The sequence below is a fragment of the Carassius gibelio genome, chromosome A3, assembly GCF_023724105.1.
Source record: "Carassius gibelio isolate Cgi1373 ecotype wild population from Czech Republic chromosome A3, carGib1.2-hapl.c, whole genome shotgun sequence".
Taxonomy (NCBI): Eukaryota; Metazoa; Chordata; class Actinopteri; order Cypriniformes; family Cyprinidae; genus Carassius; species Carassius gibelio.
In genome coordinates, this window is record NC_068373.1 from 23,402,735 (window position 1) to 23,430,117 (window position 27,383).

The 27,383-nt window shown below is 37.1% G+C and overlaps 2 protein-coding genes across 3 annotated transcripts in view; one reads left to right on the forward strand and one right to left on the reverse strand.

Moving 5' to 3' along the window:
• On the forward strand, positions 1–18,937 carry LOC127952446 (putative E3 ubiquitin-protein ligase UNKL). 2 transcript variants are annotated; one of them, XM_052550908.1, is made up of 16 exons: positions 1–143; positions 1,058–1,267; positions 4,119–4,295; positions 7,514–7,647; positions 7,784–7,919; positions 8,136–8,253; positions 8,354–8,438; positions 9,136–9,302; positions 9,676–9,858; positions 10,356–10,418; positions 11,250–11,427; positions 11,916–12,008; positions 12,108–12,341; positions 12,423–12,619; positions 13,502–13,759; positions 13,983–18,937. In XM_052550908.1, exons 1-16 carry the CDS (start codon positions 79–81, stop codon positions 14,115–14,117), a joined length of 2,433 nt encoding a protein of 810 aa, XP_052406868.1. In that variant the 5' UTR covers positions 1–78; the 3' UTR covers positions 14,118–18,937. The 2 variants fall into 2 exon arrangements, with proteins under 2 accessions (XP_052406868.1, XP_052406874.1); XM_052550914.1 differs by lacking the exon at positions 9,676–9,858.
• The window catches only part of LOC127952442 (dynein axonemal assembly factor 8), a 12,985-nt gene continuing 1,101 nt past the window's right edge, over positions 15,500–27,383 (reverse strand). Inside the window, exons 5-28 of the mRNA XM_052550898.1 lie at positions 27,357–27,383; positions 26,532–26,762; positions 26,047–26,322; positions 25,844–25,967; positions 25,556–25,747; positions 25,303–25,452; positions 24,904–25,098; positions 24,712–24,825; positions 24,295–24,439; positions 23,956–24,226; positions 23,341–23,423; positions 23,101–23,255; positions 22,855–22,981; positions 22,636–22,761; positions 22,392–22,559; positions 21,844–22,137; positions 21,688–21,744; positions 21,569–21,607; positions 21,313–21,482; positions 20,502–20,694; positions 20,328–20,422; positions 19,695–20,249; positions 19,526–19,595; positions 15,500–19,272 (exon numbers count right to left, since the gene is read on the reverse strand). The exon at positions 27,357–27,383 is cut by the window's right edge and continues 109 nt beyond it. Of these exons, the coding sequence (XP_052406858.1) occupies positions 20,085–20,249; positions 20,328–20,422; positions 20,502–20,694; positions 21,313–21,482; positions 21,569–21,607; positions 21,688–21,744; positions 21,844–22,137; positions 22,392–22,559; positions 22,636–22,761; positions 22,855–22,981; positions 23,101–23,255; positions 23,341–23,423; positions 23,956–24,226; positions 24,295–24,439; positions 24,712–24,825; positions 24,904–25,098; positions 25,303–25,452; positions 25,556–25,747; positions 25,844–25,967; positions 26,047–26,322; positions 26,532–26,762; positions 27,357–27,383 (3,397 nt within the window). The 3' untranslated portion in view covers positions 15,500–19,272; positions 19,526–19,595; positions 19,695–20,084. The remainder of the gene's footprint in view (positions 19,273–19,525; positions 19,596–19,694; positions 20,250–20,327; positions 20,423–20,501; positions 20,695–21,312; positions 21,483–21,568; positions 21,608–21,687; positions 21,745–21,843; positions 22,138–22,391; positions 22,560–22,635; positions 22,762–22,854; positions 22,982–23,100; positions 23,256–23,340; positions 23,424–23,955; positions 24,227–24,294; positions 24,440–24,711; positions 24,826–24,903; positions 25,099–25,302; positions 25,453–25,555; positions 25,748–25,843; positions 25,968–26,046; positions 26,323–26,531; positions 26,763–27,356) is intronic.

Consider the following 27,383-nt stretch of genomic DNA (forward strand, 5'->3'; position numbering starts at 1 on the left):
TTGGCCTTGTAGCGGCGCGCGAGAGCACGAGTAGACGAGAGGGTGCCCGCGCACGCGCTATTATTGTTTTGACTGAAAATGCCGTCGGTTTCGAAAACGGCGGCGAGCGCTTCTCCTCAAACCGAGAAACCAACCCACTATACGTAAGTAAAGCAAACGTTAAATGGATGAAAATACGTCTCTGCGGACCGTGATGACTCTTCGATATTCGACTGTCGGATTTTTGTTTGTAGCGCGTGCTGTTTCCTCTCCCTCTGTGCTTTTTAAAATGGTGCTTTTCCTTTTGTAAATTCTTCCAAATGCGCGCGGCTCTCACGTATCAATGTTAGTGAAATCAACAATCTCATCCGCTCTAAACATGGCGTTGCTTTCCGTATCGAAGCTTTAGTCTAGCTATGCGTTTTTTAAAACTTAAGAAAGTGCTCTTCGCTTATTTGTTCAAAGGCTGCTTGTTTGAATGCTTGAAGACATGTACATTGCTCAGCAGCGAGACGAACGAGTCGAGACGCTCGCTAGATGTAGCTAGCAGGCTGGTTTGTTAGCTGCATCCGCCTCCTTCTTCGGCCCGTGTTTCTTACGCTACGTTATTTTCCCGCCGTACGCACCGTTGGCTTGAATGGAGCGTACGGCGAAGATTTTACGTAACTCTGAACGCTACTCGCGGAGTACTTGGCGTAAGCTTCTAATGTTGTAGTGGAGAGCCTCAATAAAGGCTACAGTTGATGCACTTAATTTTTTTAAAGCATAAAACCCATTCCGTTCCCATTTAGATATAAATGGGAACACATAAAACGAAGATTGTATGTTTACAGTTGCCGATAAGGGGGTTAATCACGTAAAATATTTACTTGGGGCTAGTTTTTGTTGTGGAATGGTCGCGTATAAGAACTACGCAGTGCAAACAGCCAACACAACTCCAAACTTTGAACGAAGTTGGTCATTAACTTACTGCGTCTGTCAATACTGATTTATTTACACCAGGTTAAGTGGAGTATTTGGCTCGGAGGTGGTTGATTAAATAAAGCTTTTGACCGTGCCTTTTTCATTTTATTTCTAGATATTTGAAGGAGTTCAGGACCGAGCAGTGTCCACTGTTTTTGCAGCACAAATGCACACAGCACAGACCCTTTACGTGTTTCCACTGGCATTTTCTAAATCAGCGAAGACGGAGACCCATACGAAGAAGAGAGGGGACTTTTAATTATAGCCCAGATGTGTATTGCACGAAGTATGATGAAACAACAGGAATATGTCCCGATGGAGACGAGTAAGTAACTGTTTTCTTTCATTTACACTGCAGCTTGAAGTCATTGTAGTCATGTTTTCGCGCCAGTGCACATTGTACTCATGTTTATGTTACTTTTTGTGCTGTTGGGTTGGGTTGTTGTAGTGTTATTTTTTGACTCGTTTCATTGTTCAGTGTAGCACACGCCCTCTTAAAACATGTCATTTAGCAGACTGATTTCTAGTAAATTCACTGTTTACTCTGTTAATGTTTTACTCCCAGGTGTATATCGGAGATTGGCTATTAGATATATCGCTTTCTAGTCTTTTGCTGGTGTCGTGTTTCGCTCGATTTGTGTGTATTTCTCGAGTTTCACTTCCTCTTTTGACTGATGGCTCGTTTCCCTGTGTGTGTTTGTGTGTGGATTGGGTTTGGAAATGAAGGACTGAATGCTGATGGTATTTGTTGCCTTCCTTCCTTGTGTTCTTCGCTCAGGGAGCCTAAAGACACGCCCCCTGTTCTCTGGCTTATGATTGGCTCTCCCGTGCACGTACACTTTTCTCTTTGGCTCACTGTTGTTACAATGTTCACGAGCCCTCGCTTGATTAAAACTTGTGCTTATATTGCAAGTTATAGTTATATAATAACGCCGTCATGTCTAATCATGTCCCAGCTATATTTTGTTCTCTGCCAATTCGTTTGACAACAATCAATGAAAACACTGTGCTCATGATAGAAGTTTCAGTGCTTTATTGCTCTTATTACCAAAGGTTATTTAAATGCGTACTGTGTTTTTCTGTTGTTTAGCTTCTGTTAGTTTAGTATTCATTAAATTGTATAGACACAGGTCATTTTGCTGGAATTGTGCAATGCTGGCTCTGTAAATGGATCTGATAATTACTGTAGTAGTGTCCACATTACTCTACTGTTCGTCAGGCGTCATATGTGGATTCTTTATTCTTGAGTTTTCCCCATAAGATTGTTTTGGAGATCTAACCAAAAACAATGGCATTGGCAACTGTTGTATGATATTTCTGATCTCACTGAGAGATTGACATGGTATCCTGTGAGAAATCTCTGTCAGCATTTTGAATGTAAATGCATTATAGCTGTAATAAAAAAAGTTTTTACTAATGATTACCCTAATCATTGTATGATTAGTTTGTATTGTTGATTCACAATATATGGGTTGACTAGATAATGTAGATTATCTGACAATATGATAGATAATATTATTGTTCAACATGTAGTTGTAGATGCTTGTTTCAGTGTATTTTATATTATTTTACACCTGTTTATTAATAGAGGGCCCACATATATTATATGATTTTTCTCATCTCATTCACTTTAAAATGTGTATTTCATTCCTTACATAACAATGTAATGAATGATGTGTAGAAAAATTGCATTTTAACATTTATATGACATTTACCAAAGCTGTTTATTTTAGTTGGACAAAATTAACTTATTGTCTTTACTTACACCTTAACTGAAGGATACTGGTTTAATATTATTGTTTTTATTATAATATAACTCTTATAAAAAATGGTTTGTCCTACGTCTCTGCTGAATCTCCGCGAAAATTTATGTCTCACAGTTTTAGTATAGATCACACGTTCATTCATTCATCCATTAGCAGCCGTCCTATGATGACATCATTGCTGTTGCCATAGTTACTGTTGCTACCTGAACAAGATGCAGTTGCTATATTTGAGAAGATTATTGGGTGTGTAGCATTTTCATTATAAATCTGCTCTCTTCCACAGAGCTGTTTGATCGTCACAGCCCTGTTTTCTGTGTGCCTTAAATCCTCTCTTAAAAAATAAACAAAAAACTATGTCTTATAAATGCTATGTCTTATAAAAACTATGTTTCTTTTAAATCTCGTCATTTGCATTGTATGTTATAATTTATCAGCAGTATGCACTATTCTTATTGCATTCAGTTTCAATCTATTTTAAATCTACATTTTTAAACTAAAAAAGTGCAGTCAGCTGAAAATGAATTTAGTTGCTGTTATTATTAGACTCTTTTGCTGTGCTGACAACACCAAGCATGCACTATAATATTTCATCATTTCACAGAGGCATTACTCTCCTTTACACTATGTATGTGTCTGCCATTGTATCTTGCGAAATAACTTCCAGCCGGGAAGTATTTCACAAGTGTTTGACTGTTTTAAAGTTGTGAAAACTCAGCATTTGCAGTGACATCGATGCTTGTTACCCTTGATGTCTTTTTATGCCTTTTTTATTTAATTTACATGCTATGTTTAACAGTACATTTAAGAGGCCAAAACTTTACTAGTATATTTGTTGATGTATTTCAACATATGTTTGCAGGTGTGCTTCATTTATTTACTCTTATCGATTTTATTTTGTTTCTGAAAATAATACATTAAGTACTATTTTGTGTATTTTGCTAGTAACAGAATGAGTTCTTGAACAGCAATGTTGATGATCCATTTGAGCGTAAGTTATGTTGTCTGTTTATATATCTGTCACTCAGTCATTTTGTGATTTATTTTAATAGATGTCAGGAAGGTAAGTACGGCTCCAACTTCCAATTTAATAATTATTTTGTGACAAAATGCAGTATCTTTTTTTCTACTATTTTCTGTTGCTTCGGGCAATGACACGAGCCTCATGCAGTATTTCGAAATAAAGCATACCAAGAGAGCACTCATTGGGAACGAGTTTTACTGTTGTTGTTATTTTACATTTAGTTTTAGTCCTTTGCATTACTTACGCTTTCACTTTAAATTCACAGAGTAACACACTGACCTGTACATGTTTGTGAAAAATGTATTTATTTTAAGTGAAAGTGTCAAAAATATATTCCATTCATTGAGCATGTTTACTGATGAGCAACACTGGTGCTTTTCTCTTAATAGTTGCCCATACTTACACCGGACCACCGGGGACACAGAGCGCAAGTACCATTTACGCTACTACAAGACTGGCACCTGCATCCATGAGACAGATGCTCGCGGACATTGTGTGAAGAACGGCCTCCACTGCGCCTTCGCTCATGGACCACACGACCTTCGGCCACCCGTTTATGATATCAGGTAGCATATTTTCCCTTATAAGCATTTTTAGCTGAGAGGCTGTCAATTTAACATGTTAAATTAATGTAATTAATAAAATAATATGCAAATGATCGTGCTCCCAACCCATACATTAATGTGGCATATTCCTAGAGTCAACTTTTATTTTGACGGGTTGCCTTGAATACCTTTAAATTGACACTGGATTTACTCAAATGAAATGGTAAAATGTTTGTGAAGTGACAGTTCTGGTGATGTTGTTTATGTATTTATGTCCTCATTGAGACGGCAGATGCTGAAATTACTGTAAGCGTCCTGCGCTTCAGTCTATGAAGTAAACAAACCCGCATGTCTCTGCCATTCATTCATTCATTCGCACAGAGACACGCAGAACATGCAGGATTCAGATTGCAAAAAACTTTCGCTGCTTAACATTTACAGATGCTGGTCCATATGGAGATTTGATTTGAATAATTTATGCTAAATTTGACAAATTCCATGACTGTCCATATTAAAATGTTAGTTTCATTTTCATGACTGGATTTTGACATTCTGTCCACGTTTTCTGCTTTGTAGGAATCAAGAACCGGGTAGACTTGCTTGTGCCGGTATTTGGTAATGCGATATATTACGGTAATGAATATGCAGTATATTGTTATCGTGGGCGCTTATAAGTACCGCAAATAATTATATATTACAAATTATTCAGAAATTGAAATTCATTTTAAGAAAACTATTCCAGTCAACTGGTCAAAATGCACAACACCGCTGTATGCTGCTTGAAAGACGGGTGCTCTGATGTAAACAAGCACACATGAGACGTGTTGAATGAAAGCACATTCACTCTCTGACAGTAGATGGCGCTAAACTGCAGAGAATGCAGTCCTTACCCTGGAAACCCCATATATAAACCAGCTGATCTACTTTCTTAAACATATTTCAATAATTTTAAATATCCATTCAGATTTGTGTATTTGCTGTGATGTTCATCTTACCTATTGGTCTTTATAGTTTTTTTGCACTTTAAAACTTTTAACTTTATATATATTTCTGAATTGCTTTATTTTATTTAAAAGTTCAGTTATTTTTTTATTATACAAAAAAATATTTAACCTATTATACTATATTTTGAGCACTTTTTAAAACTAAACTTCAATACCGTGTTAATACCGTTTACCATGATAAAAGCTTGAGCAATTAAGCGCAACAGGAAAATTTGATACCGGCATATCCCTAAAACTTGGTTGACCGGGTACTCTATACCACCGTTACTTAAAGAAACCTGCTACCATGACATTTTTCTTTTTTTAGTACCGACTTGGTAATGAAGTACCGGGTCTTTTTACAAAACTACCTCCAACCCATACATTAATGAGGAATATTCCTAGAGTCAAAGCTAGTCCACTGTCAGCACAGCTACTATAAAAAACACGTTAAATCACACATACTGAGAGCAGACAGCCCAGAACGAGTGACCCTATATCCACCTCAGATTAACAAAATCAGTTCCGGAAGTAGTTTCGGTGGACTGTACGTCAGTAATAATCTTGTTCAGTGATATGAAAGTATGACTTCTCAAACCGCTTTTTCATTGTCTATTCAATGCTTTTTTTTAATCTGCCACAATAATGTACTTTCTTTTTTTATTCTATTAGTTTAGGTGCTTTCCTCAGAAAAATAATTTGTATACGTTTGCTAATAATGTGTTCAATCATTAACATAAAGTACACTACCACTCAAAAGATTGGGTTCAGTATTATTTTTATCAAGGATGCACTGAATTTATTAAAGTGTACAAAGACATTTATAATATTATAATGCTTAAATTAATATGAACATATGTAATGTTATTGTTGGAATGTTTTTTTTTTTTTTTTTTTTTATTAAAGCTGCAGTAGGTAACTTTTGTAAAAATATATTTTTTACATATTTGTTAAACCTGTCATTATGTCCTGACAGTAGAATATGAGACAGATAATCTGTGAAAAAATCAAGCTCCTCTGGCTCCTCCCAGTGGTCCTGTTGCCATTTGCAGTTACGGACCGCTCCCGGTAAGAAATCAACCAATCACAGCTGCGGTCCGTAACTTTGTGTTCAAAATGTAGAAAAATGTTTATAATAAGCGAGTACACCATTAATCCATTTTCCAAACTGTGTTTTTAGCTTGTCCTGAATCACTAGGGTGCACCTATTATAAGTGTTTATATTCAGACTATTTTAGATTGCTTCGGGGGTACCGCGGCGGAGTAACCCAGTACTTTTGTGATTCTTCATAGACATAAACAGAGAGAAGTAATTCCGGCTACGATGTTCTTCCGCAAGACGCAAGCAGTTCTGTTTATTAACCGCTAGAGCGTCAAAAGTTCCCTAACGCTGCTTTAACGGAACTGAATAAATTGAACTGATTAAATTGGATTTTTGGTTTCAACGGATTAAAGTAGAAAGCAGTTATTTTAAACTATAATAATATTTCACATAATTGCGTTTTTTTTAATGTATTTTTGGACAAATTAATTCTAGCTGACTATATAATAGACTTCTTAAAAAAAAATTATTAAATGATTACTGAATGGTTGTGCAGTTACAATATTTAATAATTTAATGTCAATAATAATGTTTGCGTTCCTTAGAGTCAAATGGAAAGCTTATACTAAAGTGCAGTTGTGGGAAAAGGAAGCTCTTTGGCTTGTGGCACTCAAATTCCTGTTTTTCAATGGTGGGGGAAATTGTGCCAGGATTCCCAACCCCCAACTAGTATAAAAGCTGTGAGTCCCAAAATAGCAGCAGTTTGCGTTAGACATTGTTTTGTTATGACAATTGCTTTCAGTTGCGAAAAGCTTTTGTCGCTGCACGAGTTTTCAGCTGATTAACACCGTAAGTGTTAACATATGTATTGAGTTCATAAGAGAGCAGTCCGAGTGCTTATTAGAGGGTGCTTAACCTCATTTGCAAATATATACAGTATTTGTTGTTTTACTAATGACATAAATTACACCTGCACTGACGAGCAGTCTGCACAACATAGCCACGAACGGTTTGATTCTGACCTGGAAATGTGGCTTTCCAGTGATTAAATATGAAGAAATATGCCATTTCAGCAGTTGCCTAGCAACGTGTATGTGAAAATTGCTACTACATCAAGGGCGGCCTTGGTTTTTTTTATATTTTTTTATACATTTACCGTCGTTGGTGTTGGTCCTGTTGAATGGGTGGGCTGACTTGCATAATTCTGTTCACAGAGAGATCCAGGCACAGGAAGCTCTGCAGAACGGCCAGTTGGGATCGGGGGAGGGAATTCCTGACCTGCAGCCGGGTGTGCTGGCCAGCCAGGCCATGATTGAGAAGACCCTGAATGAGGACCCACGCTGGCAAGGTACAACAAAACCTTTCCACACAAATGCAAGCCCAGTATAACAGAAATAAAATGAGGTTAATCAGTGACTTCAGTAGTAACAGTCACAAAAACGACAGGTCAACTAATCTTAAATTTCTGTTCCCCATTTCTGCAGACACTAATTTTGTTTTGGCCAACTATAAAACTGAGCAGTGCACCAAGCCTCCACGTCTATGCAGGCAGGGCTATGCCTGTCCCCATTATCACAACAGCAGAGATAGAAGAAGAAATCCCAGAAAGTTCAAATACAGGTGAGATGGAGACACTTCTGTTCGAGATTCTCTTTAAATACTTTTGGGAGTAGAAGTCAAGTTATTTGGGAATACTTAATATTTCTAGATTTTGTTGTGCTTATTATTTGTTATTTTGGTTGGTCATATTTAAGAATAAAAAAAAGTTTAATTTAAGTGTCTCACTTTTATTTTTATTTTTTATTAAAACTCAATCCCCCTTGGATGTGTTGGCAGGTCGACGCCCTGCCCGAGTGTAAAGCATGGTGATGAATGGGGCGAACCCTCCAAGTGTGAGAGTGGGGACAGCTGTCAGTACTGCCACTCTCGCACCGAACAGCAGTTCCACCCAGAGGTGAGACCGCCGCACCTACGCTGAACTTGCGTCATTAACTTATCATTTATTATATTTACATTATTTTTATCATCTCACCAACTTCTGTCTTTGTTACAAGATTTACAAATCGACAAAATGCAACGACATGAGGCAAACTGGATACTGTCCGAGGGGTCCATTCTGTGCTTTTGCACATGTGGAAAGTAAGCATGTTTATAATGATCGTTGAAGTGAAATACCTGCAGTGCAGTAATTTCATAGAGATCTCGTGATAGATAAAAATAAAACCGAAAGCACAATATGACTTCTCAAAATCACAAAGGCTGTGATTCAGTTAAATATGTTCAGTATTCGATAATATTCAATTAAATACACATGCTGTTCTTTTTCATGCGAGCAGCTCAAGATCCGATGTTTTAAGTGTCTCACAGCAGCTTGATTCACGGTAAATGCTGCTCATTACAAACTCATCTCTGCATCTGCTATGAGTTTGCTTCACTTGTAACGTGTATTTGGGAACACAACATGAACCAACCATCTTCCCAAACTTGTAATGAGAAGGAAGCACTTATAAACTTGATGTTATCAACAAAAGAGAAGCTCCCTGCGGTTCTCTGCAAAAATAAAACCTGGGTGGTTTCATATTTGAAAATGAAGAAAATAGTAAAATAGTTTAATGGTAAGGAAATTTAGCAGTTTTTTACAGTTATACTGTAAAATAAAATAATAATAAATATTTTTTAAATACAGTATTTAAGTGATATTACAATTGTTCCTTCTTTATTAAGTGTATAACGCCCCTGGTGTTAACTATGCATGTCATGAAATGTCTCTGTTATCAAATATGTGTAAGAAAATGTGTGTGTATGTGTGTGTGTGTGTGTGTGTGTGTGTATGAAGGAATCCCTTCCACAGAGGAGACTATGAGCACGCTGCTCACAGCAATGCAGTCGGGTTCTCAGTCCAAGCTGGGCTCTCTGCAATATCCAGAGTGTCCAGTCAGCGAGTGGAGCAGCAACATGAATTCCATCACCAGCAGCGCCAGTAACAACGGCCAGACAGCACACGTATGTTTGCATTCCCCCTCACACACTTGTCTTGCATCTGTCTTACATCTGTTGTAGAGAAATGTGCTTGGGAAGGAGTAGATTGTTTCGTTGTTAGAGCTGCTCTTTTTCTTTTCATTTCAGCAGTTTCATTTATCGACTTTGGTTTGCTTTTCATTCTTTTCTGCTCATTGCAGTCTGTGTTGAAAAGGAGACTAACTCAAATTCAAATCAGGCGTTTGTACTCAAATGCAAATTTGACTTGATTGAGCTATTTTTCTATTACTGTGCGACAAATCCTCTCACACTTGGATCTACCTATTATCAACAATGAAAAGTCACCTATTTGGCTCCAAAACCACGTTTTAAGCTCATTTGTACTTTTTTTCTTCAGGTATCATGCTCTAATAGTCCAACTGTTACACCAGGCTCAGGAAGTTCTTTGTCCCCAATTGGACCCATCAGCAGGCCAAAATGCTTTACTAATGGTAGCTTTTGTTCAGAGTCCACCACGTCCAGTGTTTCCTCTCCAACGTCTAGCTATCCCAGAGCTCCGGGTTTTGAACGGGAGGATCAGGTACACATGGCCGTTTTCTCTAGCCCTTACTAAAGGGACCTCCTGCAGGACTGCAGGCATGACACACACTGCAAGCTTTCCCTTTCTTTGCCCTTGGGTCATTTCATTTGTTTCCATCACTTTTCGCTTCGCTTTTGTTTGTTGCCAAATTAAAATAGTTAATTGTTTTTGTTGTTGAAAAGCTTCACTTAGCAACACTGTCTTCGCAGATATAAATAAAATGGCATTGAAATATATTACACATTAACTTTTTTTATTTATCTATGCTAAGCTCTAAAATGATTGCAATCTTGTAGAGATCGGAGAACAAAACCCAGAGGCCACATGACCATGTTGTGGTAACCATAAAATAAAAACAAAGCACGCTGTAATGTTATACTGTCAACAAACAACTTTTTTTTTCTTTCCTGAGCAGGTAGAAATTCTCTTCATAATAACACCCCTGGTTGCCTTAACAAACATCAGTTCACATGATAGGATGCATTCTCTGATTTCAGGCAAAGAACCAGAAGAGCCAGTCTGGGGAAAATAATCAAAGGTTAATGGATCAAGACAAACAGGTAAAGCAACCTGAAAGTTTTTTTTTTTTTGCATGTTGTTGTCTGTAAGGTATGAAATAAACAACAACAACAACAACAACAAAAAATGTATTAACTGAGAAAACAAAACAAAAAAATTGAAAGAAATGCTACATTGACCGCTAACTGAAGTAAATAAATGAAAGGGTGCTTTCACACTTGGTTCAGTTGCATGGTCAGAACCCAAGTTCAATTGCCCCCCTTGTCTGTGCAGTCAGTCAAGCGTCCCTATCTAAACAAGCCAAAACTTAATCGGTGACAAATAATATTACAAATATAATATATGTATATATTACAAATATTATACACCCTATATAAACATTTATTTTAGTTTCTCTCTGTCCACAACCCATCCTTCAAATGTGACCGTATTCAGAACAGAACAGGAATTGATGATACAAGTAAAAAGCAAACATAAATTATAGTGGCACTCATTATAAACAAACTGTTCTATACATGTCAAGCTAAACATTACGTAAAGTGAAACCGAAACTACTGGGGAGAGGGAAATGTGCTGTTCTAACAAAGTTGGGCTCACGTACCTCTCTCATTCAGCACAAAGCCAAATGTGTGCACTTTGTGCATATTTTGTGTACTTCACATTAATTGCATTATATTAGTCGCTTTGGAATATAACTTATATTCTGGAAAACAGTGTACTCACATTGTTGAACATGGAAAAAACTAAAACTAAATTGAATTTTTTTTAGTATGGGGCGTCTTATTTGGCCATATGGCACATCTTTTCCTTTTTCTCTTATTTATTGTGGACCCTATTCTTTTACGTTGATGTCCCTTTGCTTCCTTTCCCAGGCTCATAGCAATGTGTTCTCAGTGGTGAACCCATTAACATCCAGCATAACATCAAGCATCACGTCCAGCTTGGCCTCAAGCATTGGATCTGACAGATCGTCACCCACCACTTTATCAACCATGAATGCAAAAGCCACACCTTTCTATCCAGGCAGCAATACTGTGGAGTCAGTAATAGGTAAGTCCTTTGCAGCACTCTTTCATCTTAGAGCTTTTCAGCCAAACACTACCGACTCAGCCCAGATTAGACAGTGCAGTTAAATGCAGAGTTTAGTGAAGTTGAAGCTGTATTTGTGGCAGTGCATTAGCCATAAGTCAGAGAGTCCACTAAAACTCACCAGCAGCAGTGACTCAGCTGCATAGAGATAAATGGATACTAAGTCCACCCATTTAGATGTTTGCCTTTGCATTAATTTAAGTAAAAAAAAAAAAAAGACTATTGCCCAAAAGCAGCGTTTGATGTATGGTTATTATAGACTGTGAGTGTATATATAAATTGAAATTAATTATGTTGCAGGATGAATAACTGAATGATCAAGTTTTTCATCATAAGATTTTCTATTGAAGTTTAACAAAACTGTTTGTAATATTGTCTCTTTAAGAAGCTTGTGTTTTGTATACATGCCTCAAAGATATTGAATCGCACACTACTTTTCTTGCTCTCAGGATCTGCACTTGACCTGAATTTTAGTGACATCAATGTTGCCTCCCTTGACAAAGAGCTAGAGGACCAAGACAGCAATGGCCTTGGCTTACCAAGTAAGACTTTATAGTTGTAGTTGTTACTTTTGTGTTCTCTTGCACTAGGTATAGGATGCAGTTAATGTTCAAGCATTATTTTTATTTTTTTAAACATAGGTCAGAGGTTATTAGGAGGCTCTGCTCCTGTCAATATTCCTGGCTCTCTAGCTCGGTCTTCTTCTGTGCATTCCTCATCGTCTCTATCTGCGTCCCCGCTCAGCTCTCTGTCTCAATCCCTGTCCCAGTCTCTCCTCACTGGAATGGCCTCCCAGCAGAGCCAGCCACAAGCACCACCTGTTAAAACCGAGCACGGCCTTCTGGGAACAACCACATCTACGCAGAACTCCTTAGGTGAGAATTGCTTTCCCAAACTTGACATCACTGTTGCAGTTTTATGAATATTTGGGTTAATGTTATAATGATTTGGCTTAGGTCTGAATGGCGGAGCAGGGGGAATATGGGACTTTATGAGTGGCAGCTTCTCTCCCAGCCCGTCTCCTGTGTTCAGCAGCCTTACTTCCAGCACAGTCGGCTCCAGCAGTGCAGACATCGGCCGGCTCCTCCGAGAACTGGATGAAGCCAAGCGTAAGATAAAGCAATGGGAGGAGGCCTGGCACCAAGTCAAACAGGTCAGATGTGCTTGCTTGCTTTCATGGGCCTCACAAGAGTGATGTGATGCTTACAAAAAATGCTTTTGTCAAGGAGCAAAAAATGCTTTTTGCCATTTAGTTTGTCCTCTAGGTCATTTCTGAGAGATTCATGTCTAGTTTCATTGTAGAAAACAGAGGCTGACACTGCTTAACTTTGCTTATTGAAGCTGTTATCTTAGAGGGACACTTTAAGCTGTAGAGCACTGTGGTGATCCCCCGGTTCCCTCAGAAAGAAACAAATAGGATTTTTTGATTGTCTGTTGGGTTATTGCGGAAATTAAGCTCTGTGGCCAGCACAAGTTTGATTCTTACACTTTCTTCATCATTCATAATCAACTTTTATTAATTTTGGAACCTCAATAGAATCTCCAGAAGCTTACTGTAGACCATAAATTAACTTCACCAGAGCTGCATGACTTTAACATTACCACCAGTTTTCAACTAGCTTCTGAATATATATATATATATATATATAATATATGAATATTTAAAGTAGGTTGCAAGAGTGAGATTCTAAACATGATGCTGTGAAAGTGATGTCATTTAATGTCCCAGACTGCATTTTTCAAGACAAGTTAAAGCTTTAAAAAAAATTAGTGATGCATTTTATTTTGTGGAACAAAACATGAAAATATTTTGTGCTTAACTACAGCCCTTATTTCAGGCATTTAATAAAAAATAAAATAAAACCGTTGAATTTAATTGAATTGCCAACTCATTTCCAGGTTTTGGCCTACAGAGATATATCATCCCTGCAGTACTATTGTTCTTTAGCTTTGAAGCTTAAAAAATGCCCAGGTGGTGTAGAATCAGTTTAGTTATCATCAGATGGAACGTCTTATTAAAACACATCTCTCACAGGCCTGTGAAGCGTGGCAGAAAGATGCGCACGAAGCGAAGGAGCAAGCTAAATCGGCAGAGGCGGAGCGGCAGCTAGCGGAGCAGAAGCGGGAGGACACCGAGCGCAAGCTGAAGGAACTGCAGGTAGACTTTGACATTTTGTGTCGCTCATCCAACACGCCTCTCCTGCGCAGCTACGGCGAGCTGGACCAGCTCCCCCTGCCAAAGCTCCGCTCCATCCAGAGCCAGCTGCGCAATGACCTAGACCTCATAGACGGGGTAAGAAGATCCAGGTCCCAACACGCATACGTCAACATGTCACATTTACACACACTCTAAGTAGACCGGCGCACTCTTCTCATCAAATAGACAAGCATGGCTTACAGGGGAGGAGTAGCCAACGTGGTTTAACATCCACACGAGTCAGTCGGTCATGCATGACGCACTGCATTGAATCTGTCAAAAGTGTGACTGATGTCAACTCTTCTTTTTCTCAACACAGGTAATATATCAGCTTCAGTCAAAGAAATGTATAGTTTGCCAAAAGCATGATCGTTCCATTGTCCTGCAGCCTTGCCAACATTATGTACTTTGTCAGAACTGTGCGTCTAGTAAAATGGAAATGTCCTTACTGTAAGACGAAAATATTGAAGTGGTGATGTACAGCTATCCAAGGTACTATTTAATGATTTAGCCCTTTGAAGAACTACTAATACATATTATTATAATTATTATTATTATGCTTACAGTTTCTAAATAGCATTTTTTTGTCTCTGTGTTTCAGTATTTCATAAAGTGATTCAATTGATTAGTTTTATTAAATCTAATAAGTGGTTTTTGACTGATACAAATCAAGTACTTAAATGCAATACCTGTTTTGTACAAGCTAGGTTATCCATTTTCATTAAGCATTTAACTATTCCCCCTTGGTTATTGCTGTTGGCATTTATAGTCGATTGGCCCTGATTTGACTGTTAGCAACAAAATCATCGGCCCAACGCAATTATTGCTACTAGCTGTGTGAAGAGGATTCGTTTCTTGATAAGCACTTTGTTGACTTGGAAAATTGTCTGAGGGTATTTTTTTTTTTTTCTATTAGAAAATTTTGCTTTAAGCTGCTTTGTAGTCATTTTGTATTATTTTCTTAGATTTATATTTTTCCCAAATATGCTAAAGTATGAAGCTTTTGTGTGTACTGTGAAACATAATAGAATATTTCATTTTTCTAACTGTTAAATCATGGTATAGTGTATATATCTTGTTAGTTTTCATATAAAATAGTACTAGATAGTAGTTATTACTTTCATTGTTACTTAAATTTTTCAAAAATCAAATAAGTGCAAACTTTGAATGCATTTTAGGCATAACCAGCAGCTGTAATATCAGTAAGGCACATACTGTATGCTAAGACATTTAGTAAATGGATTTCTCCATCTTATAGTGACTATTTAGATACATTATGTAGTTGTTAGATGAGCACATGTGTGCTGAAGTCCTTGTTTGTTTTTTGGACTTTAGCCTTTCAGATATGTTAGAACATATATCTGATTCCTGGCCACTCCCTCTTAAGTGCCTTGCCTTACAAACATCTGTGAAGAGTTTAGGATTGTAGTAGAAAAACCCATAGCGTGCGCAAATTTCTTCAAAGCCTGTATTTTTCAGTAGTACCATATTATGGGAGCATTTAGCGGACCAATTCAGTACTAAAGTATTTCCGAGAGACTTCACCATGGTCGGTGCCAGAGCTCTGAGGTTCAGCTGAAAAATCGATTCTTTTCCATAAATAACGATGGTGCTTTTTGGGTGCAGCTTCATTATCTTTAGAAGTGTCGAATCATCCTTGATTTAAATGTGTAGGGATATTCAAATCAGGAAACGCGTGCGTTTCTTTGGTTACAAAAACGAAACTGGCTTAGTACATTTCTGTTTATTGAAATGTGTAGAATCGTCGAGCTCTGTAGAGTTTACCGACAGAAATCATTGGTGTTTTTCGTATCCAAATTCGACAGTGTAATGTGCTTAGGTAATCTATTTGAAATGACCTGCTACTGTGTTATCTGAAACTTTTTTTTTTTTTCTTGTTCCTTTCATATTTACAGCAACGAGTTTGTGCGGTAAATTGTCAGGTACATACTACATAAAGGTGCATAAAGTTTAACCGGGATTACCAGTTTACTTCAAAAGGGATGGTTATTGAGGATCTCGTATTTGATTTCAGCTTCACGAGGCAGAGACTCTTTCTTGTATTCGTATCTTAATCCACAAGGTCTGTATGTAGCTGATGTTCTTGACATTTGGACTGATTTGTCACTGCATGTGTCGGTGTGTAACTTCTGTTAACCAGCTGAAGCTCTTAATCACACTGCCAAATCTGTTTGTGTTGAGCAGATGTATCCAGTTGTTGGTTCGGCATCTGAGTGTTTTTGTGCTGTGCTTTAAAAGCATTGACTTTGTGCTAATCTTTTCTAGTCTGATTAGGGGAGATGTTTTTTCTTTCCGGTGACATAGATAGGTTGAAATGGTTCAAAACAGCTCGGGGTATTGTGATGTTTCCGAAACTGAAGTGTTCAAGAGCTTTGCGGACATGTCACTTTATTGAGGGATTAGTTGCATTGTTTGGTTACTGGACCACAACGTAGGGTTTTGTAGAATTCTAAAATGCGGTTGAAATCTTTGACATTTCGCACAACGTTTATTTCTCAAATAAAGAGTTCTATCGAATCAAATGTGGACTTTACTCAAATGAACCAAAGTGGTTTTATAGTTTAAGCTCGATTCAAAGTTCAATTGAAGTGGTGTACAATTACTATATCAGTTTTTCAATGTTTAATTTGACAGGACAACTATGCCAACTGCTTTTGCTGACAATATTAATGGACTGAATGCCCATTTTTGTAGTTTCTACCAAAGACCTTTAGTATTCTTCGTTCTCTCTTCAACTGCATTTTCTTTTTAACATTCTGAGGAAATAAATTAGAAATATGACCAAATCCAGTACTTTTTTTTTATACATAATGTGCATTCAAAAAATCCTAATGAATCACAAATCTTTATGAACTGAATATAAAGATTTTTTGTCTTTAATTTCTCAGTGAAAACAGTAACATAGAAATGGCTGTTGTCTACAGTGAAGGAATGTCATAGTAATGAATGGATATTTGTGTTAATATTCTTAAGTGGCCATATGGATTAGTGCTTATTTGAAGTATATATTATTTCTTTTTATACTACTAGTACTTATTTGTAAAATTCTGAAATCGGTTTTGAAACATTAGTTGTTGTGCACTACATGTATGCTGTCAGGAATTTAAAAGAGTACTCGGCCCGTAAGGTGCTTTCTTTCGTTTCCATTTGACTGGCGTTTGTTTGTTTAGTAGGGATTCTTAAGAATTTGGATATGAAAGAAGAAATCTTCTAACTTATTTTTTATTTTATTATTAATAATTTTTTTTACCTTGAAGTTTATTATTGTATTGTCAAATGTTGTCTACCATAACGGTGTAGAACATGTTTGATTGTGATGTAAAGTGGCTCCCTTGTTCTTGCTAGTTCAAATGGCTGAGACAGACAGTGGGTTACATTTATGAAAATTGTTCAAGTATCTACATTTCCTAGCCTTAAACCTCACTTTTTGGTCTAGTTATGTTTTCCAGTTATAGTAATGAATAAGAAAAATAAATATTTTCTTTTTTTAATTTAAAAGAAAAAAAAGAAAAACATTTACAATCAGTCATTCTCCTTGAAAACATGAAGTCTTGTAAGGATCGAGTCTCTTTTGAACAAATGTGTGCCTTTAATAAAAACACATTGAAAGTATTTTTGATTGAACAAATGGATAATTCCAGTTTCGAAAATGAGCCGAGTTTTAGTGCCTTGGGATACTTTAATTTGTATTTCTCAATGCACGAGAGTCCCGTCTTAGACTTTTTACAGACCAGTGTATTAAAATATGACCTAACTACTCTGCCATGCCTTTGAACAATTTAAGTTTGAGTAATATGTGATTTATTCAGATAAAGAACCATTTATTGATGTTGGAAAGTCAGCATGATGATGCATGTACACAGTTTCTGCTGTCAGAGTAACAGTTCAGGTGTTTTACAACGGTATTCTTTACCAAGGGTGTGTTAAAAGTAGCAGCTCATCTGAACCGTTCATGAAGTATGTCAAAATTAAAGTGGAATTGTTATTAAAAACGAGTTATTTTGGGCTTCCAACTGATTTTCTGTCAATTGTTTGCCTAACAATGATTTTCTGTACAAAACCCCCCTGTCTGCATCAGCCATTTTAATACCAACTGTAATCTTTAACAAAAATGACCATTTAATGTTGACGTAAGACCAGGCATCTGTAATTAAAGAAGCACCAAGGAATCCTTTGTTTAGCAATGTATAAAATAATGTATTGGAAATTTACCATAATGCTCTGCAGTGGAAATAATCATTTTTCTTTCTTTATGCATTCTTGTGGATTTTTCTTTTATTCATTTCTTTGTTTTTCTAATTTTGTTCTCTGTCATTAATGTGATTTATTGAACCTAAGGATTTATGCAATCTTGTATATACGTATTACATTTGAAACTGGTTAAATTTAGCAAACTAGCCAGGAGGAAAATACCTATTACAATAGTACAATTTTGTAAGTGGATAATAATAATAGTAATAATAATAATAAAAGCCAGAATTTTTGGAACCACTGGTCCCTATAATTAATGTTACGGTTAATCGAACATTAAATCCCTGAATATTGAATGTACCATTCAAATTAGATATAAAATGGGTCACTGGAATAGCATAGAGAACAGTTCATCTATAATGATGTAGCACTAGTTTTGTTAAATGCGACACATAACGAATAAATTTATTAAGTTAAACACAATTGCAGTTTATGTATTTATCCATGTCACATTTTGATGGGAATATGAGATGTATTTTTCTCAGGGTTTTACAGGAGAACTGTAGAATAGAGCGAGAGGTCCAATTTTCAAAGGAAACTGCAACTCACAGATTTATTAGCTCAAAAGTCAAAATGAGGAAATCGTTTATATTGAATGGAAGAAACATATCCCTTATTTTGGTACAGTATACATCAATATATAGAACAGCTTATATTCTAATCAGTGTTGAAATACTATACAATTTGCTGTCAATATAATACTTTGTGTATGTGTTGTCAACACAAGACCTTAAACCATTTACTGGGAGTTCTGTGTTTAAGTTATGGAGGCTTCTTTATGAAATAGTTGTACGTTTTGATGGTGTGTAAGGCCAGAGAGGTTGTTCTTCACTAGAATTACTTAAGATGGTATTATTTATAATGCATAATCTTTCTCTTGTAGTGTATCATTTAAAATTGTTAACACTTGTCTACACTACAGCAGTTATGCAATGGTTTACAGAATCCATGGAATTATTTTTGTCATCTTGGGAATTAAATAATTTTTGATCTTGAACCTGCCTCCAGTGTTTTCTAGTCTTCTTTTCATCATGTACTTATAAATCATCAGTTACAGAGTAGACTAAAAACAGGAATTCAGTATGATTATTCTTGAATTAATATGCTACTTTGCAACACTACACTGTTTTTTTGCACTAGTAAGATTATTACAGTCTTTTAATTTCAGTATAAAAGTATGCCAGTGATGTCTGTGATCATATTCATGTGAAAATAGAAAAAGCTACATATTTAGCTCTAGGTACCTATTATGGAATAACTCCTGGTTATAGTGGTGCTACGCGGGGATGACTGTCAGTACAGAGATCATCAAACAGGTAACACAGCAATTTCTTTGCCTGCAGATACAGAAAATAAGGTACACTTCTTATTATTACAATTAAGGTTCCTTATTGGCATTGATGGTGGTTCAATAAAAAACCTTTAACATCCATGAAAACCTTATCACACAAAAATGAAATGTTCTTTAAATTATTAAAATGATCTTCACTCTAAAAACTTTTCTTTGGGGAACAAAAATGGTTCTAGGGCATCGTAGTGAAACGCTATTTTGCAACCTTTTGTTTAAGATAAATGTTACTGAAGACTCACCCCACTTTCAGAGTTTGGGTAAAGAAGTTTCATTGTAACTCTCTTAAAGTCGGGTCTCTCCCTGCAAATGCTACACAAGAAGAAAAACAATAGAGTTACATATTCATCACATATGGTTTGTGCTATAGGCTGCTGTAACCTTTTACTAATGTTTCAGCTCGTCTTGTACCTCTGGAGAATGATGTTGAAACATGTGATGGCATTGTCTGCTTGCAAAGCAATGATAAGACAGGGCCCCTCACATAGAAGTGCTTCACCAGCAGAAGACCTCAGTAACTCGCGCATGTGCTGCCTTTGTTTCTCATCTGGTGTGCAGAGCCTTCCAGCCACCAGGTGGCAGCCTGTCCTAAGCAGCCGCTGCAGTAGCTCTGAGTACAGAGGAGGCTGATTCTGCCGCAGGAGGTTGGAAGGTATCAGCAGGCAGGTGGTCTGACAAAGAGCCCCGCAGACCAAAGGACCTACTGGCACCAAAATACAAATAAATAACAACGGTTCCCATCCTCATTACAGAGGTCAATCGCAGCTAGTAAAACATCCAACATGACCGTTTATGTTTTTGTCATTGGCTCAGTTTTGTGATGTGTTGATGGAGAGGGGTGAGGAAGTGGAAGAATGACTTGCCTTGACTGAATCCTGAAGAAAATGTGTCTTTGTCGGCGGTTCTAAGGGTGTGCAGCTGTTCACGATCCATACTAGCTTCCGGATCTGAATGCAAGCAGGATATCTGAAATAAAACAAAAGATGTGTTTAACCATAATACCAAACAACATATTTTAGGGAGAAGAAAGACGGGTAACAATACCTGCTCATGTCTCATAACTGAAGTTTCGTTGCAGCACACACCCTCTGGAAATACCAGTTTTATATCTTCTACAGCCTTTCGATAAGACGGAGATCCTGTACAAGAACGTACACATAATGTCAGTGAGTTTTTGCAAGTTTTTTGACATTTGATTATTTTTGTCCGAGTGCTGACCATAGATGAAATTGTGCAGCCTGTCAACGCCATACTGGGCCCTCCATAGAGTCTGATCTATGGTACGGGCTTCAACGGGATCCTCAGGGCCCATCAGCTCCAGCAGCCTCTTTACTGCATTCACTCTCAGTAAACCCAAAGCTAGCGAGGGGCCCGATACCAAGTACTTCAACTCCAGTTCCTCAAGGGGATCCTGGGTTATTGAATATGCATAAGACAAATGGTTTCGGTAAAGGAAAAAAAAATGTGCCCCTGTAATGTACTTAATAAAAAATATTTGTGTGTGTGTATATATATATATATATATATATATATATATATATATATATATATATAATTTTTTTTTTTTTTTTTTTTTTCAGTTGATTATAAAACTGATGAAATAAAAAATAAAAGACCACTTAAATGTACTTGAGTGCACTAACTAAACTTTAAAAAATGCATTTTGTAATGTCAAATTAAGACTTTAAAGAACATTTAAAATCTTGTTTTAATAATATTTTGTCATGCTTTAAAGATTTATTTTACCATAAATATTTGTCAATAATAATTCTAACTATGAAGTCCTACTCAAGTAGGTCAAAAATCACTATACAATTATGCTAATTTTTCTTATTTGCACTATAACACATTTTCACTTAATTGCAATTAACATGAATGAAGTGTCCAAAAACATTACAGTCAGTTTGCGTTTATTTTTATTACTCTTTTTAAAAGTATGCTAAAATGTACTTCTTTTACACAAGGGTCTGAGAATGTGATGATTTGTTCTTTTTTTATGATATACTTAAACAGAGGAGGACAGAATGACCTGTTGCTCTGGTGGATGTGTCAGTGCATTTGCCATGCTTGAGTCCAGCAGAAGCACACGCAAGCCCACTAGAGTATATCCGTTCTGTTTGATAACAGTGAGAATTCTACCAAAGCGATGTCTCCAGGCTCCAGGCTTAAACAGAGCTAAAGTCAAAAGTGTCTCTGGGCCTGTAGAGTTCAGAGGGAGGAAGCTGAGAGAAAAGGCCATGAAAGACAGCTCCGAAAAGAACATGTTCTGAGAAGATATCACTTACCCACTGTCATGTAACTGTAAAGCGACTGACTTCTGAGACCTGAGGGTTGTCGGAGATTGACAGTCAGTTCCCGGAGTGCATAGCAGGAAAAACATATTTGGGCTTGTTTCTTTACATACCTGGGTTGTCAATGTGATGAGGTGGTAAGAATTTCAATGACGGACGACTGGTGTGATCTGAAGATGAAAGGATTTTGAATTAAGCAAACCGCTTTTGACACAAAAGTAAAAAGATCATCCTTATATAAAACTGGTATTATCTACTTTAATCCTCACCAGGGACCAATTCTGCCTCAGAGAAGAAGAGGCAGCTCTGTCTGAAAGCTGTCTCAGGTGTGGGGGACATCAATACATTCAGGTTTCCTGGGTAATTTTGTGGTAAAAGTCTACGTAGGGTGACGAATGCCCTCACCCTCCTCAAACCCAAAACCAGGGCAGGAGTGGATGTCAAGCTCTGCACACTGCTCTGCCATTCTTTTTCTCCAATCTCAAACGGGCTCAACTCTTGCGCCTGCTGCTGAGATAGCTTTGGCTCCCACTTTAGTGCCAGCAACTCAAATCCCTCTTGTCCTGTTTATTCAAGGCAAGGTAGATTTGGTTCAGTAACTTGAAATGATTTACTTAATCAAGTATACAGGTACATTTTGTTTTAGGAATGCTCCAATCCTACTCCCGAAAGGCCACTTTCCTGAAGATTTAATCTCCAATACACCTACCTGATAGTTTCTAGATATCCCAAAGACCCTGATTAGTTAATTCAAAGTTTAACTGCTGGAAGCTGTCACTCCAGCAGCAGCATTGTACATTAGGTAGATGTCATGTACCTGCTGAATCTCCACTGAGAACCTTCTGAAGAAAGTCCATTTCTTTCTCCACAATGTTTTGACCAGTCAGTGTAAGAATCACCACCTGCTCTGCGTCTGGACAAGAGGGATATGTGTGTCTGGACAAGACCATGTGGCTACACTCCGGCACTGTCCACATGATCCCACCTGTAGAACATCATATAAATGTCAAAAATGCTCAGATGGTATCTGGACAAATGAAAATGCTAAGTAATGTATATACCCAGAGTATTGTGGTGGTTTTTAGAGTAGGGTACAGTGTGAAAGCAGACATGTGGACCCAGAACATCTGTGAATCTTGAACGGATCGATCCAATAAGGCCTCGTGCAGCAAGCTCATTCATCAAACCTTCACCAGGCAAAGACACATGATGCTTAATGCTTGGAGAAGCTTCACATACTGTAAATTGCTGGTGTAATGTATGCTATCCGAAAGGTCTACCTATCGGCAGTCTGGAACAGTGTCTAACTGCACTCTCTCTCCTCATGAGCAGCACCAGGCAATGAGAGGACAGCTCAACCTGTTCTCCAGCCAGAAACACTGTGGGAGCTTGACAGAATGCTGCTACCTAAAGGAGACAGACAGCATTTCCAGACAAATCCAGTCAGCATCAATGTCATGTAGTGTCCCACTCTCAGTTTCAGTATATCTCTGTACATGTACAGGCTCACTGCTGGGTTTATGCACCTGCTTTGCGTTGAGTCCCAGAGATTGAGCTTGTTTCCTGGAGATCTGTGCTCTTTGAAGTCCCAATAGACTGAAGCCTGTTTTAGCACATGCAGATAGTATATAGCCGTAACAGCGTGGTCCGACCACAGGAGACACAATGAGAAATATATCCGCTGTAAGGGGGCAAAGGGGTAGAAAGTTTTGACTTATTAGGTGTTAGGCACTTTTAAAATAACATAGCTTTTATTCTTTAGTCACCTTTCACAGTGGCACATAAACTTGCTGGAGAAGAGGTCAGAACATGGGAACATCTGACTCCTTTATCACCAGAGTCCTGGATCCTGTTAACAAAGTCAGCAGTTAGTTCAATTGAGTAGTTCACCAAAAAAGTCAGAATTTACTTGTGTTGTTCCAAACTTGTATGACCTTTTTTTTTTTTTTTTTTGAAATAACAATACAATTTAAATTAATCTTCTGAAGCAAGATGATCACTTTTGGATGATGGAATTTAAATTTAAACCTATATTTGAGTCATCTGTTGATTAATGTTTTGATTTGAGTGTGAATAAAGGCTTACATTTAAATCTGTTCAACAAATAAAATGACTTTGTCACTTCAAAAGGCTTAAAACATACCTGTTTAATTTTATGGATTATTTCATACTTGTTTGGCTCCCACTGACTTTCATTATATATATATATATATATATATATATATATATATATATACTGTATATACACATATATACAGCTGAAAGGTTCTTTGGATGTTTTCTTGTATTTTGTATTTGAAGACAGTCATACAAGTTTGGAATGAGAGTGAGTAAACAATGACCAAAATATGGGAATTATTACAATATATAAGAATACTAACGTTGACAGGCTGTTTTTTGCTATTCTACCACCAAACCACAAGCAGAGCCCCAGATGCACAAGACTGGCAAGACGGGGTGAGTAGAGCAGGAGCTGGTCTTGACTGTGACCATACAGGGCGTTGATAGATGCTGGGTCTGTCCGCCTTGCCAGCTGGGAGTCTGATGGCCCTGTGATCTCCTGCCACACTGAGTTAGCGTGAGGACCCCGGAAAGCCATGATGAGCACTGGCTGATGAGAATGTTCCCCTTCATGCATAACTGACTTGCTGACTAGAAGATAGAATATGTATTAACCCATGCAATTTGTATATGTAATTATGGTGGGAGTGTATATGTACCAGCAAAGTTTGTCAGGAGTTCTTGGGGCGGATAGAGGAAGCGGATACCACATACATCTAGACTTGATCTCCACATAAGCTCAAGTGTGTGATGCATTGCCAGTGGGTTAAGAAACAGTGCCCTGCCTATCAGAACAAGTGCTGTCTGGAAAAAAAAACCACCATAAACTGAGAAACTTTTCATTGAAAGTAGGGCTGCTTGATAAATCACATCATTAATGCGCATCGTGTCAGTAAAGCCGGTTCTGTAATCAGCAGTAAATCACCATCACCTGCATGCTTTAACATGGAGCAGCATTAACTACCGGTACACAGAGCTGTTGTTCACTGACAAGCTGTGCAAAACATGCACAAAATATGATTTATAGTGCAGCCCTAAATGAAAGATATAAAGGCATTTACAAAAGACTCTTTCACCTCAGTATGACACTCTTGAGTAATTGTGGCTTCTGTGCTTTGACATTTTTGATCTTCTGTTTCCAGAGTTTGCCAGTAGAAACTTGGGATCATACTAAAGACATTTTCAACAGCCTGAAACAAAGTGCTTTAAAGATTTAGATAAAAATGTTTCAATTACAGTAAACATAATGGATGCATAAATCATAAGACCTCTCGGTTTGGGTTGACAGAGATGAAGCAGTCCAGATAGGATGAGGGCAAGTTGACATGTGTAGGATAAGCCTGTTCCTCCAGCAAATGATTAAGCTGAGGTACCCAGAAGGCAACAGTCTTCAATGGCGTCTGAGCAAAGAACTTGCAAACTCGTCTATAAAACATGCTCTCGTCGCTTTGCACCTTCTTCATCTATGAGCAAAAATATTCCAATATAAACTTAAATATAAGTCCATTAACTCTATATATATAAAAGGTTTTTTATTTTATTTTTAATTTTCTGTACTTTTTAGTAAGAAATCTGCTAAGTCCACTTTGCCTATTAGCTGAAAGGATTATTAAATTAGCCAAATATTCAAAAAAACAAATATTTTAAGGAAAATGTGTAGAACTGACCCTGGAATTTCTACAGCCAGTTCGACAGTCCTCGAGAGACATGGCACAGATGTACAAGGCAAAGCCATCTTCCTTGTAAAGCTGCTGCAGGCCAGCCACCCAGAAAGGGGCATCAAGCTTACCTTTTCTCCCACATGTTTTTGGATCAGTCTATTACAAGTACGTATAACAAAAAGATGATATGTAGCATAAAATGTCAAATATTTTTCCCTACCAAAGATGAATGCATTTCTGTACAAAACAACAGACATACCAAAGACATGAACCATGCCACGAGTGCATTGTAAACATGTGACTTGCTCAAGGCTGAATCCGTTGTCTGTGTTTTTCTCTGCGTTCTTCCAGCCACCACCCCAGGACTGGATAAGGACACAGTCAGCAGCAAACACTCCTTCATCTGTAGATCTGGAGGTAGAGTGCTCACCGAAGGAAGGTAGGATGATTCCTAAGCGAGGTTAGTACAGCAGTTTTACTTTAAATATGAGAACAGCGTTCAAATTATTACTTTTTTATTTCATAGATAAACAGCTATATAACTCACAGGCTCATAAAGAATATCGGTCCTCTCAGCAGCTTCCTGACAGTTATTATTAAGATATTCAGGTCTGAATGCTTGCAAGAACTTTAGATCGTTCTGCCATCTGATTTTTTGACTGTGTTGCTCTCTGTATGCACAGTCATATAATTACTACATAAGGTTATGTATGTTCCTGTGAGTGAAGAAACTGTAGGTGTATTTTGTACCTTTGCTTGTTTCGAGCAGCTGGAATGTGAGAAGATGGAGTACTCTGTTTATGTTGGTCATGTTTCACAGTAGGAGAGCAGACATTGAACTGCTGAATGCCAGGTTCACTGCAGCTAGTTTCTGAATCATGGTTTTCCTTTATCCTTTTCCCTGAAGAGTTTTTCTGCTTATCCCCAGCAAAATCTTGTGGATTTTTCCAGCTCCCAGACATCACTAAAATACTTTCTTCTGACTGTCTCTTGTTTTGGATTAATAAACTCTTCCCAGAAAATTCTCTAGAAATGAAAAATAAATGCATTATATATTTCAAAGGAGAGTATATTTCATCAGCCAAATGTAGTATTTCGATTTTTTTTTTTTTTTTTTTTTAGATTATTGAATTTGTAATGTATTAGAACAAGGTTCTCTGCATATATTTTCATTAATATTTTATGTTAGGGTAGATAACTTTTATGTGATATTAGAGATGTATGTGAGATTTGACCTTTTCTGTCCATTTGCTCTTGCATTAGTGTTAGAGGTCTTCTTAGTGGAGATCTTTTTCTTGTCCGGGTTTGCCGGATGTACGACACTGTTACTCTGGCTAATGACTGATTGTTTTGTTTGAAATGCATTGTTGCGCAAATCCATATATATGGTTGGAGAATCTTGATTGTGTTGTAATTGTGCTGAGGTCCCTTTAACGTCCGTTTCATTCATCAGTCGTCCAGTACATCTGGGAAGAGTCACAAACACTTTTAACCTGCAGTACAGTAATCTGTAAAAAATGTAATATATACAATACCATTCAAAAGTTTGTGGTTTGAAAGTTATTTTATATATTTAAAAAAAAATGTTTCTTATGCTCACCAAGGCTGCATTTATTTGATCAAAAATACAATAAAAAAAAGCAATATTGTGAAATATTATTGCAATTTAAACTATTATTTTTGAATGTTTTAAAATGTGATTTATTCCTGTGATGCAACGCTGAATTTTGAACATAATTACTCCAGTCAGTGGCACATGAGCCTTCAAAAATCATTCTAATTGCTGATTTGATGCTCAAGAAATATTTCTTATGATGATCAATGTTAAAAAAAAATGTTGTGCTACTTTTCTGGAAACTGTAATACATTTTTAAGGATTCTTTGATAAATAAAAATTGCAGAAGAACAGCATTTATTTGAAACACTGTATATATCTTTACTGTCACTTTTGATCATGAAAAAATAAAAATAAAACACAGACTTAACCCAAACTTTTGAATGTAATATAAATGTAATGTCATGTAATTTACTGTAACAGTAATGGTATAACATGACTGTACCCGAGGGATGATTCTTGTATATTATGA

Excerpts from the sequence above, each read along its gene's own strand:
- LOC127952446 (XM_052550908.1), top strand. The coding sequence starts at position 79 with ATGCCGTCGGTTTCGAAAACGGCGGCGAGCGCTTCTCCTCAAACCGAG. Across the intron at positions 7,648-7,783 it reads TGAGGACCCACGCTGGCAAG|ACACTAATTTTGTTTTGGCC; the intron begins GTACAACAAAAC and ends CCATTTCTGCAG. Across the intron at positions 12,620-13,501 it reads CCTGGCACCAAGTCAAACAG|GCCTGTGAAGCGTGGCAGAA; the intron begins GTCAGATGTGCT and ends CATCTCTCACAG.